The 13,081-nt window shown below is 55.6% G+C and overlaps 1 protein-coding gene across 1 annotated transcript in view; it reads right to left on the reverse strand.

Annotated features, from left to right (window-relative positions):
* The window catches only part of Dnah17 (dynein axonemal heavy chain 17), a 284,886-nt gene that overhangs the window by 49,418 nt on the left and 222,387 nt on the right, over positions 1-13,081 (reverse strand). The window contains exons 19-26 of the mRNA XM_090351293.1: positions 4,986-5,168; positions 4,273-4,524; positions 3,230-3,399; positions 2,866-3,088; positions 2,336-2,452; positions 2,140-2,226; positions 1,641-1,793; positions 840-1,088 (exon numbers count right to left, since the gene is read on the reverse strand). Coding sequence (XP_090207419.1) covers positions 840-1,088; positions 1,641-1,793; positions 2,140-2,226; positions 2,336-2,452; positions 2,866-3,088; positions 3,230-3,399; positions 4,273-4,524; positions 4,986-5,168 — 1,434 coding nt within the window. The remainder of the gene's footprint in view (positions 1-839; positions 1,089-1,640; positions 1,794-2,139; positions 2,227-2,335; positions 2,453-2,865; positions 3,089-3,229; positions 3,400-4,272; positions 4,525-4,985; positions 5,169-13,081) is intronic.

The raw sequence follows: 13,081 nt of genomic DNA on the forward strand, positions 1-13,081 counted from the left end.
GATGAAGATGGAGGAGAGGGCCAGTGGAAGCTGGCTCTGGGCGGTGAGGACGGAGCGGCCCCAGCCGCCTCCCAGCAAGGGAGGAAGTGCAGCCCCTACTACCTGACTTCAGGCTTGCAGCTGGAACCCACACTTACTGCTCAGAGATGGCCCTGGGCACTTTGGGGTACAGGCTGGTGGTGCGTGGGGATCCCGGGACAGCTCTTCAGCGGCCCCGAGTCTATGGATATTCAGCCTGCAAGCAGGACTGGCTAATGTAATTTGCAGAGCCCTGTTTGAAAATTACTACGTTCAGGCTAGGACTGTGGCCTAGTGGTCGAGTGCTTGCCTTGCATGCACAAAGCCTTGGGTTCCATTCTTCGGTACCACATACACAGAAAAAGCCAGCAGTGCTGTGGCTCAAGTGGTAGAGCGCTAGCCTTGACAGAGCTAAGGACAGGGCCCAGGCCCTGAGCTCAAGCCCCAGGACTGGGGGTGGGGTGGAGGGGAGAAAGAAAAAGAAAATTACTGAGTTCCAACCAGGCATGCTGGTGCATGACTGTGATCCCAGCTACCCCAGACACAGAGGCAGGCTGATAAACTAAATTACATGAAAACCAAAGGGCTGGGGGCATGGCTCAAGTGGTAGAGCCCTTGCCTGGCATGCATGACCCTCAGGATTCAATCCCCACTATGAAAACAAAAACAAAACAGAAGCCACTCCCCTGTGCCTGGAGCCGGTCTGACAGCGGCCAGCCCTGCCATGCCTGTGTCTCGTTTGACCAGCCCCAGGCACGGAGCTCCCTGGCTGGGCAGTGTGGATGCCACCCTGGGCCGGGGCGGGCCGGGGAGGGGCGGACCTGGGTGGCCTGCATGAGCTGCTGCCAGTGGCGGTCCCGGATGGCGGGGTTTTGCAGCTCGCTCACGGCCCTCAGGGACGTGATCATGTTCTTCACTGTGTTGTCCAAGCCCACGAAGGCGTCCCAGGTCTTCATCTCCTTGTCCAGGGACCGCACGTCTTTGGCAAACTTCTTGCAGTCGATGTCCATCTGCTCCACATTGATCTCCTTCCACTTGGTGGTCTTCCAGTCGTCGATGCTCGTGTTGACCTGCAGGGGCATCTGTTTACCCCGGCCCCGCCCAGAGGCCTTGGGCCCAGCTCAGGAAAACAGAAGTCAGGGAAGTAGCTGGGTACAAGGAACCATCAGTGGGCACAGTCATAAATGCCACTGTTTCCAACGGAGCAAGTGGGAAGACAAGTGTGCGGGCCTGGAGTTTGGCCTGGTGGTAGAGTGCTTGTCTAGCATGCACGAAGACTGGGGTTCCAGTCCCCTGTAGCACATACACAGAAAAAGCCAGAAGGAGCGCGCTGGCTCAAGTGGTAGAGTGCTAGCCTTGAGCAAACGAGCAGCTCAGGGACAGTGCCCAGGTCAAGAGTTCAAGCCCTAGGACTGGCAAAACCAAACCAAAACAACCACCCCACCCCCTCCAAAAAAACAACTTAAAAATTAAGAAAAGAAGAAGAAGCATGGTGGCCATGTAGATAATTCCCTATGTGGGTGGCAGAGGTTGGGAGGATGGAGGCTCAAGGCCACAAAAAGCTAGTGAGATTCCCCTCCCCCCACGCCCCGTCCTCGAGGGGCAGCAGCCCGCAGCCTCACCAGGACAATCATGTCCCAGAGCTCCTTCAGCAGGCGGACCTCCTTATGACAGGCCTTGAGCTGCTTGTAGTCGGGCACCGTGACCTCGAACAGGCTCCCAGACTTGCACAACGCCTCCATGATAGACTCCATGCCTGTGATGCTTCTCTGTTGCTATGGTGGGAGAGACGGCAGCTGGCCTGCCTGCCCCGTGCCCGGCCCTGTGCCCCAGCCCCAGTCACCACCCTGCTCCCCCCAGCTCATCCCCCCCAGCCTCCTCCATGCCCTGAAAAACACCCTCTGCCCTCCAGCCCTCTGTACCCACTGCCCCAGGCACTAAGGAAGCCAGTGCTCCAGGGCAGACTTGGCCTGAGGCAGGCGTGTTCTGCCAGGAGCATGGCCTCTGTGCAGACACATACACATGCGCACAGCCCTGAGGCCAGTTTCATGGAGCCTGTGCTTCTGGGTTCCTGAGGAAGGCACTGGGGAGGGATGAGCCAGCGCCCCCCGTGCGTGGTACCTTGTTTAGGGACTTGTAGGGGTCGGGGCTGCTGAAGAGGAATGGAGCTTCCTGTCTGAACTTCTCTCTGAACTCGTGCTGCTTGATCTGGGGGAACAAAGGCAGAGATGCAGATGCGGCTGCCTCTAGGGCCAGAGAACCCCGCCCTCCCCACTGCTGCCCGCCCTCCCCACTGCTGCCCGCCCGGCCTCCCTACCTCGAAGTTCTGGCACTTGCGTCTCAGGATGTTCACCTCGTTGGCCTGGAGCGGCGCCACATTCTGCTTGACCTGGATGGCCAGCTTCTTGGTGTTGGTCCACTGCTCTGGCAGCTCCTGCCCAGGACACAAGCCGGCTCTCGTCGCCGCAGACCCACAGGAAATACCAACAGCAGCGCCAAATCCACGCCCCCACCCCTGTGACCCCTGCAGTGTAAGCCAGGAGGGGGCTCGGCACCTCACTTCTCGTCACCTTGTACTTTTTGTTTCTCATAATATGAGCCACTGGGCCCACAGTCCCGCCTGACACTGTAGGGACGAGTCTGAGCTCCTGTGGGGAGCCTGACCTGCCGCTGTTGTACCCCGATTGCCCCGGGGAGGGGGCAGCAGCTGTGTGGGCCCCCGCTGGGCGTTGGGCAAGGTGGCAGGGGGCACAGTGCTGGTCATGTAGGGTGCAGACCGTGGGCAGCCATCAGTCCCCACAGTGCCTCCCCCTGTCCCCCCTCCCCGGCCCCCTGGCTGCCACCTGCCTGCAGCTTCAAGTAGGTCTCCTCCGGCATCTCCTCGCCGTAAGACTTGAGCAGCTCGATGGTTTGCTTCAGGGGCTCGAACATGCTGTCGGTGGCCACCTGCCGCTCCTTGACCTTCATCAGGTGGCCCATGACCTCCACGAGGCCGTCGTAGTCCCCTTCCTTCAGCTGCTTCTTCAGGCCCGCACGGGTGACCTTCATGAAGGCTTCCAGGTCTGTGAGACTGAGGAGGGGCCGGGGCCGCATGCTGCTCGGAGTCCACAGAGCGGCTGCCCCTTGGGGACCCTGCCAGGCCACCCCTATGCCTGGCCAGCTCAGCCCAGAGGCAGGGCCCAGCCTCCCGGGCTCGGCAGGCCCCGCCCACCTGTTGATGACATGGTTGGTCAGGTGGCGCTTGAGCATGAGGCTCCAGCGCTTGATGGTGTTGAGCAGCGCCTGTTTGAAGGGACGGCAGTCGCACTGCAGCCAGCCGTTGAAGACCTTGGTGTTCTCGCACTTAGACACTTCCTCATACAGCTTCTCGTAGGAGTCGATCTGCAAAGCACCGTCGTTCTGTCTGGGGCCGGGAAGGGGGGCACATGTCCCCCTGGAGGCCCCAGCAGCCCTCCTGCAGCTCACGGGAGGCTAGCCTGTTCTCCCTTCTCCCATCCTCGGGCTCTGTGTAGACCCCCCCCACACACACACAGCAAGGGGACACACACAGAGGGGACACTGGGAGAAAGAGCAGATAAAACCTTCTCCTACCAGGAGCCAGCGGCTCACGCCTAGCTCCTCAGCAGGCTGACATCTGAGGATCCTAATTCAAAGCCAGCTCGGGCATGAAAGTCTGGGAGACTCGTATCTCCAATGAACCACCAGAAGACTGGAAGTGGTGCTGTGGCTCAAAGTGGCAGAGCACTAGCCTTGAGCTAAAGAGCTATTTAGCTCAAGGCTAGTGCCTAGGCCCAGAGTTCAAGCCCCATAATTGACTCCCCCCCAAAAAAACCCACCACCAACAAAAAGCCTTCTCGTGGCAGCTATGGTTACCCTGGGGGATGGCTCCCAGATCCCGCTCCCCTCATGCCAGTACCAGAGCTTAAACTCAGGGCCTGACACTGTCCCTTAGCTTTTATTGCTCAGGGCTGGCCCTGTACCATCTGACTCACAGCTCCACTTCTGGCTCTTTTTTTTGGTGGTTAATTGGACATTTCTGCCTCAGCAGGCTTTGAACTGTGATCCTCAGATCTCAGCCCCCTAAGTTGTCTGGGTGATAAGGGCTGAGCCACCACAGGCGTCTGGTTAGGCCTCAGGCTGTTCCTGGAGCCAGAGAGCCGCTGGCACTGTGAGCCAGAGCCAGCCCAGGCCTGTGAGCTGCAGGTCCGCTTGGAAGCCAGGTCCCGCTCCCGTGCTGGACGAGGCCTGGCGCACCTGCAGCTGGAACTGCTCCAGGGTGGGCGGCGTCTTGGGGAGGTTCTCTGGCCGCATCTCCAGCTCCTCCAGGGTGGGCGCGTGCCCAAAGATCAGGAAGTTGCGCATGAACTCCTGAGGGTCGTCCATCCACAGGTACGAGTACCGCTCAAAGGAGTCCTGGTACTCCTCCGCCTCCTTCATGGCGGCCATCACCAGGCTGGACAGCTCCTCCCTCATCTCCAGGAGGTCTGTCCTGTCCTCCAGGTCCGACTGCGGGGCGGGGGAGCCAGGTGTGAGGGGCGCCTCCCATGTCCCTGCTGTGCCTGCCCTGAACGTGCCAGCTGGGAAACAAGGAGCTTGCCAATGTGTGACCTCTCCTAGGAGGCGCCCAGCATGTGGGCTCCTCACCCTTCATCTGCCCGGCCTAGCTGGGACAGGCTCCCAGGCAGGCAAGGGGGTCATAGACCAGTGCACCTCAAGGCCGGGTGGACATTTGTCAGAGTAGTAGAGGGGAGGGGAGAGGAGAGGAGAAGGGAGGGAAGACAGGAGGAGAGAGGAGGGAGAGGAGAAGGGAAGGGAGGGGAGGGTGGGGAGAGGAGAAGGGAAGGGAGGGGAGGGGAGGAGGAGAGGAGGGGAGGCCAGGAGAGGATAGGGTCTGTAGTCCTGGTGACTTGATGGGGGAGACACCGGCAGAGGTGGCCTTGAGTCCCTTGCACATAGGCTAGACTGACCTTGTAGCTCATTCTGCCCTTGGCCAGGCGGGGAATGAGCCTGGCCACGTTGTAGATGTCATTGACCAGGCCCTCGATCAGCGACAGAAAGCCCTCATCCAAGCCTATCTCCAATGAGGGGTTGAAGGTCAGCCCCTCCTCGTCCAACTCCATGCGGACCTCGAACAGTGGGGCAATGCCCTCCTGAAAGGAGTCGTCCTGGGGTCAGGGAGCGCCTTCCATCGCACAGTGCTCAGTGCCCAGGCTGCCTGTGCTAGACCGTCCTCTCCAGACAGCCCATTCCAGACCATCCTCTCCAGACCATCCTCTCCAGACAGCCTGTTCCAGACCATCCTCTCCAGACCGTCCTCTCCAGACGATCCTCTCCAGACCATCCTCTCCAGACCGTCCTCTCCAGACCATCCTTTCCAGACAGCCCATTCCAGACCATCCTCTCCAGACCATCCTCTGAAGACCATCCTCTCTAGACCATCCTCTCCAGACCATCCTCTGAAGACCATCCTCTCCAGACCATCGTCTCCAGACCATCCTCTGAAGACCATCCTCTCCAGACCATCCTCTCAAGACCATCCTCTGAAGACCATCCTCTCCAGACCATCCTCTGAAGACCATCTTCTCTAGACCGAACATCCTCTCCAGACCATCCTCTCCAGACCATCCTCTGAAGACCATCCTCTCTAGATCATCCTCTGAAGACCATCATCTCCAGACCATCCTCTCCAGACTATCCTCTCCAGACCATCCTCTCTAGACCATCCTCTCCAGACCAACCTCTGAAGACCATCCTCTCCAGACCATCCTCTGAAGACCATCCTATGAATACCATCCTCTCTAGACCATCCTCTGAAGAACATCCTCTCTAGACCATCCTCTCCAGACCATCCTTTCCAGACCGTCCTCTCCAGACCATCCTCTCCAGACAGCCCATTCCAAACCATCCTCTCCAGACCATGCTCTCTAGACCATCCTCTCTAGACCATTCTCTCCAGACCATCCTCTACAGACCATCCTCTGAAGAACATCCTCTCTAGACCATCCTCTGAAGACCATCCTCTCCAGACCATCCTCTCCAGACCATCCTCTGAAGACCATCCTCTCCAGACCATCCTCTCTAGACCATCCTCTCCAGACCATCCTCTCCAGACCATCCTCTCCAGACCATCCTCTGAAGACCATCCTCTCCAGACCATCCTCTCAAGACCATCCTCTGAAGACCATCCTCTCCAGACCATCCTCTGAAGACCATCTTCTCTAGACCGACCATCCTCTCCAGACCATCCTCTCCAGACCATCCTCTGAAGACCATCCTCTCTAGATCATCCTCTGAAGACCATCATCTCCAGACCATCCTCTCCAGACTATCCTCTCCAGACCATCCTCTCTAGACCATCCTCTCCAGACCAACCTCTGAAGACCATCCTCTCCAGACCATCCTCTGAAGACCATCCTATGAATACCATCCTCTCTAGACCAACCTCTCTAGACCATCCTCTCCAGACCATCTTCTCTAGACCATCCTCTGAAGAACATCCTCTCTAGACCATCCTCTCCAGACCATCCTTTCCAGACCGTCCTCTCCAGACCATCCTCTCCAGACAGCCCATTCCAGACCATCCTCTCCAGACCATCCTCTCTAGACCATCCTCTCTAGACCATTCTCTCCAGACCATCCTCTACAGACCATCCTCTGAAGAACATCCTCTCTAGACCATCCTCTGAAGACCATCCTCTCCAGACCATCCTCTCCAGACCATCCTCTGAAGACCATCCTCTCCAGACCATCCTCTCTAGACCATCCTCTCTAGACCATCCTCTCCAGACCATCCTCTCCAGACCATTCTCTCCAGACAATCCTCTGAAGACCATCTTCTCTAGACCATCCTCTGAAGACCATCCTCTCAAGACCATCCTCTCCAGACCATCCTCTGAAGACCATGCTCTCTAGACCATCCTCTCCAGACCATCCTCTCCAGACCATCCTCTGAACACCATCCTCTCCAGACCATCCTCTCCAGACCATCCTCTCTAGACCATCCTCTCCAGACCATCCTCTCCAGACCATCCTCTCCAGACCATCCTCTCTAGACCATCCTCTGAAGACCATCCTCTCTAGACCATCCTCTGAAGACCATCCTCTCCAGACGATCCTCTGAAGACCATCCTCTGAAGACCATCCTCTGAAGACAATCCTCTCCAGACCATCCTCTGAAGACCATCCTCTCCAGACCATCCTCTCCAGACCATCATCTCCAGACCATCCTCTAAGACCATCGTCTCTAGACCATCCTCTCTAGACCATCCTCTCCAGACTATCCTCTGAAGACAATCCTCTCCAGACCATCCTCTGAAGACCATCCTCTGAAGACCATCCTCTCCAGACCATCCTCTAAGACCATCGTCTCTAGACCATCCTCTCTAGACCATCCTGTCCAGACCATCCTCTGAAGACCATCCTCTCCAGACCATCCTCTGAAGACCATCCTCTGAAGACCATCCTCTCAAGACCATCCTCTCAAGACCATCCTCTCCAGTCCATCCACTGAAGACCATCCTCTGAAGACCATCATCTCCAGACCGTCCTCTGAAGACCATCCTCTCCAGACCATCCTCTGAAGACCATCCTCGCCAGACCATCCTCTGAAGACCATCCTCTCCAGACCATCCTCTCCAGACCATGCTCTGAAGGCCATCCTCTGAAGACTATCCCCTGAAGATCATCCTCTGAAGACCATCCTCTCCAGACCATCCTCTGAAGACCAACCTCTGAAGACCATCCCCTGAAGACCATCCTCTATAGACCATCCTCTCCAGACCATCCTCTGAAGACCATCCTCTCCAGACCATCCTCTTAAGACCATTCTCTCTAGACCATCCTCTCCAGACCATCCTCTCCAGACCATCCTCTCAAGACCATCCTCTCCAGACCATCTTCTCCAGACCATCCTCTGAAGACCATCCTATCCAGACCATCCTCTGAAGACCATCCTCTCCAGACCATCCTCTCTAGACCATCCTCTCCAGACCATCCTCTCCAGACCCTCCTCTCCAGACCATCCTCTCCAGACCGTCCTCTGAAGACCATCCTCTCCAGACCATCCTCTCCAGACCATCCTCTCCAGACCATCCTCTCTAGACAATCCTCTCTAGACCATCCTGTGAAGACCATCCTCTCCACACCATCTCTCCAGACCATCCTCTCCAGACCATCCTCTCTAGACCATCCTCTATAGACAATCCTGTGAAGACCATCCTCCCCAGACCATCCTCTCCTGACCATCCTCTGAAGACCATCCTATCCAGACCATCCTTTCCAGACCATCCTCTGAAGACCATCCTCTGAAGACCATCATCTCCAGACCCTCCTCTGAAGACCATCCTCTGAAGACCATACTCTGAAGAAAATCCTTTCCAGACCATCCTCTCTAGACCATCCTTTCCAGATCATACTCTCTAGACCATCCTCTGCAGACCATCCTCCCAAGACCATCCTCTGTAGACCATTCTCTCCAGACCATCCTCTCCAGACCATCCTCTGAAGTCCATCCTCTGCAGAGCATCCTCTCCAGACCATCCTCTCCAGACCATCCTCTCCGGACCATCCTCTGAAGACCATCCTCTCCAGACCATCCTCTGAAGACCATCCTCTCTAGACCATCCTCTCCAGACCATCCTCTCCAGACCATCTTCTGAAGACCATCCTCTCTAGACCATCCTCTCTAGACCATCCTCTCCAGACCATCCTCTCCAGACCATTTTCTCCAGACCATCCCCTCCAGACCATCCTCTCTAGACCATCCTCTCCAGACCATCCTCTCCAGACCATCCTCTGAAGACCATTCTCTGCAGACCATCCTCTCCAGACCATGCTCTGAAGATCAACCTCTCCAGACCATCCTCTCCAGACCATCCTCTCTAGACCATCCTCTCCAGACCATCCTCTCCAGACCATCCTCTCTAGACCATCTTCTGAAGGTTATCCTCTCTAGCCCATCCGCTCCAGACCATCCTCTCCAGACCATCCTCTCCAGACCATCCTCTCTAGACCATCCTATGAAGACCATCCTGTCCAGACCATCCTCTCCAGACCATCCTCTCCAGACCATCCTCTGAAGACCATCCTCGCCAGACCATCCTCTGAAGACCATCCTGTCCAGACCATCCTCTCCAGACCATCCTCTGAAGACCATCCTCTGAAGACCATCCTCTCCAGACCATCCTCTGAAGACCATCCTCTGAAGACCATCCTCTATAGACAATCCTCTCCAGACCATCCTCTGAAGACCATCCTCTCCAGACCATCCTCTCCAGATCATCCTCTGAAGATCATCCTCTCGAGACCATCCTCTCCAGACCATCCTCTATAGACCGTCCTCTCTAGACCATCCTCTCTAGACCATCCTCTCCAGGGCATCTTGTCTAGACCATCCTCTCTAGACCATCCCCTGAACCATCCTCCCCAGACCATCCTCTCCAGACTATACTCTGAAGACCATCCTCTCCAGACCATCCTCTCCAGACCATCCTCTGAAGACTATCCTCTGAAGACCATCCTCTGATGACCATCCTCTCCAGACTATCCTCTGAAGACCATCCTCTGAAGACCATCCTCTGAAGACCATCCTCTCCAGACCATCCTCTCTAGACCATCCTCTCCGGACCATCCTCTCCAGACCATCCTCTGAAGACAATCCTCTCCAGACCATCCTCTCTAGACCATCCTCTCCAGATCATACTCTCTAGACCATCCTCTCCAGACCATCCTCTTAAGACCATGCTCTGAAGACCATCCTCTCCAGACCATCCTCTGAAGACCAACCTCTCCAGACCATCCTCTCCAGACCATCCTCTCTAGCCCATCCTCTCCAGACCATCCTATCCAGACCATCCTCTCTAGACCATCCTCTGAAGGTTATCCTCTCTAGCCCATCCTCTCCAGACCATCCTCTCCAGACCATCCTCTCCAGACCATCCTCTCTAGACCATCCTATGAAGACCATCCTCTCCAGACCATCCTCTCCAGACCATCCTCTGAAGACCATCCTCGCCAGACCATCCTCTCCAGATCATCCTCTGAAGATCATCCTCTCGAGACCATCCTCTCCAGACCATCCTCTATAGACCGTCCTCTCTAGACCATCCTCTCTAGACCATCCTCTCCAGGGCATCTTGTCTAGACCATCCTCTCTAGACCATCCCCTGAACCATCCTCCCCAGACCATCCTCTCCAGACTATACTCTGAAGACCATCCTCTCCAGACCATCCTCTCCAGACCATCCTCTGAAGACTATCCTCTGAAGACCATCCTCTGATGACCATCCTCTCCAGACTATCCTCTGAAGACCATCCTCTGAAGACCATCCTCTGAAGACCATCCTCTCCAGACCATCCTCTCTAGACCATCCTCTCCGGACCATCCTCTCCAGACCATCCTCTGAAGACAATCCTCTCCAGACCATCCTCTCTAGACCATCCTCTCCAGATCATACTCTCTAGACCATCCTCTCCAGACCATCCTCTTAAGACCATGCTCTGAAGACCATCCTCTCCAGACCATCCTCTGAAGACCAACCTCTCCAGACCATCCTCTCCAGACCATCCTCTCTAGCCCATCCTCTCCAGACCATCCTCTCCAGACCATCCTCTCTAGACCATCCTCTGAAGGTTATCCTCTCTAGCCCATCCTCTCCAGACCATCCTCTCCAGACCATCCTCTCCAGACCATCCTCTCTAGACCATCCTATGAAGACCATCCTCTCCAGACCATCCTCTCCAGACCATCCTCTGAAGACCATCCTCGCCAGACCATCCTCTGAAGACCATCCTGTCCAGACCATCCTCTCCAGACCATCCTCTGAAGACCATCCTCTGAAGACCATCCTCTCCAGACCATCCTCTGAAGACCATCCTCTGAAGACCATCCTCTATAGACCATCCTCTCCAGACCATCCTCTGAGGACCATCCTCTCCAGACCATCCTCTTAAGACCTTCCTCTCTAGACCATCCTCTCTAGACCATCCTCTCCCGGCCATCTTGTCTAGACCATCCTCTCTAGACCATCCCCTGAACCATCCTCCCCAGACCATCCTCTCCACACTATACTCTGAAGACCATCCTATCCAGACCATCCTCTCCAGACCATCCTCTGAAGACCATCCTCTGAAGACCATCCTCGCCAGACCATCCTCTGAAGACCATCCTGTCCAGACCATCCTCTCCAGACCATCCTCTGAAGACTATCCTCTGAAGACCATCCTCTGATGACCATGCTCTCCAGACCATCCTCTGAAGACCATTCTCTGAAGACCATCCTCTGAAGACCATCCTCTCCAGACCATCCTCTCTAGACCATCCTCTCCGGACCATCCTCTCCAGACCATCCTCTGAAGACAATCCTCTCCAGACCATCCTCTCTAGACCATCCTCTCCAGATCATACTCTCTAGACCATCCTCTCCAGACCATCCTCTTAAGACCATCCTCTGTAGACCATCCTCTCTAGACCATCCTCTCCAGACCATCCTCTACAGACCATCCTCTGAAGACCATCCTCTCCAGACCATCGTCTCCAGACCATCTTCTTCAGGCCATCCTATGAAGACCATACTCTTCAGACCATCCTCTCCAGACCATCCTCTCCAGACCATCCTCTGAAGACCATCCTCTCCAGACCAACCTCTCCAGACCATCATCTCCAGACCATCCTCTGAAGACCATTCTCTGCAGACCATCCTCTCCAGACCATCCTCTCCAGACCATCCTCTCGAGACCATCCTCTGAAGAGCAACCTCGAGAGACCATCCTCTCCAGACCATCCTCTCTAGACCATCCTCTCCAGACTATCCTCTCCAGACCATCCTCTCCAGACCATCCTCTCTAGACCATCCTCTGAAGACCATCCTCTCTAGACCATCCTATCCAGAACATCCTCTCCAGACCGTCCTCTCCATGCTCTCCTCTCCAGACCATCATCCCTAGATCATCCTCTGAAGACCCTCCTCTCCAGACCATCCTCTCTAGACCATCCTCTGAAGACCATCCTCGCCAGACCATCCTCTGACGACCATCCTCTGCAGACCATCCTCTCCAGACCATCCTCTGAAGACCATCCTCTGAAGACCATCCTCTGAAGACCATCCTCTCCAGACCATCCACTGAAGACCATCCTCTGAAGACCATCCTGTGAAGACCGTCCTCTATAGACCATCCTCTCTAGACCATCCTCTCTAGACCATCCTCTCCAGACCATCCTCTGAAGACCATCCTCGCCAGACCATCCTCTGACGACCATCCTCTCCAGACCATCCTCTCCAGACCATCCTCTGAAGACCATCCTCTGAAGACCATCCTCTGAAGACCATCCTCTCCAGACCATCCTCTGAAGACCATCCTCTGAAGACCATCCTCTCCAGACCATCCTCTTAAGACCATCCTCTCTAGACCATCCTCTCTAGACCATCCTCTCCAGGCCATCCTATCTAGACCATCCTCTCTAGACCATCCTCTGAACCATCCTCCCCAGAGCATCCTCTCCAGACCATCCTCTGAAGACCATCCTCTGAAGACCATCCTCTCCAGACCATCTTCTCCAGACCATCCTCTGAAGACCATCCTCTGAAGACCATCCTCTCCAGACCATCCGCTGAAGACCATCCTCTGAAGACCTTCCTCTCTAGACCATACTCTCTAGACCCTCCTCTGAAGACCATCCTCTCCAGACTATCCTCTTAAGACCATCCTCTCTAGACCATCCTGTCTAGATCACCCTCTCCAGACCTTCCTCTCTAGACCATCCTGTCCAGACCATCCTCTCTAGACCATCCTCTCCAGACCATCCTCTCCAGACGATCCACTGAAGACCATCCTCTGAAGACAATCCTCTCCAGACCATCCTCTCTAGACCATCCTCTCCAGATCATACTCTCTAGACCATCCTCTTCAGACCATCCTCTCAAGACCATCCTCTGTAGACCATCCTCTCCAGACCATACTCTCCAGACCATACTCTACAGACCATCCTCTGAAGACCATCCTCTCCAGACCATCCTCTCTAGACCATCCTCTCCAGACCATCCTCTGAAGACCATCCTCTCCAGAC

This window comes from Megascapheus bottae, chromosome 17 (genome assembly GCF_031878675.1).
Source record: "Megascapheus bottae isolate mThoBot1 chromosome 17, mThoBot2.hap1, whole genome shotgun sequence".
NCBI lineage: Eukaryota > Metazoa > Chordata > Mammalia > Rodentia > Geomyidae > Megascapheus > Megascapheus bottae.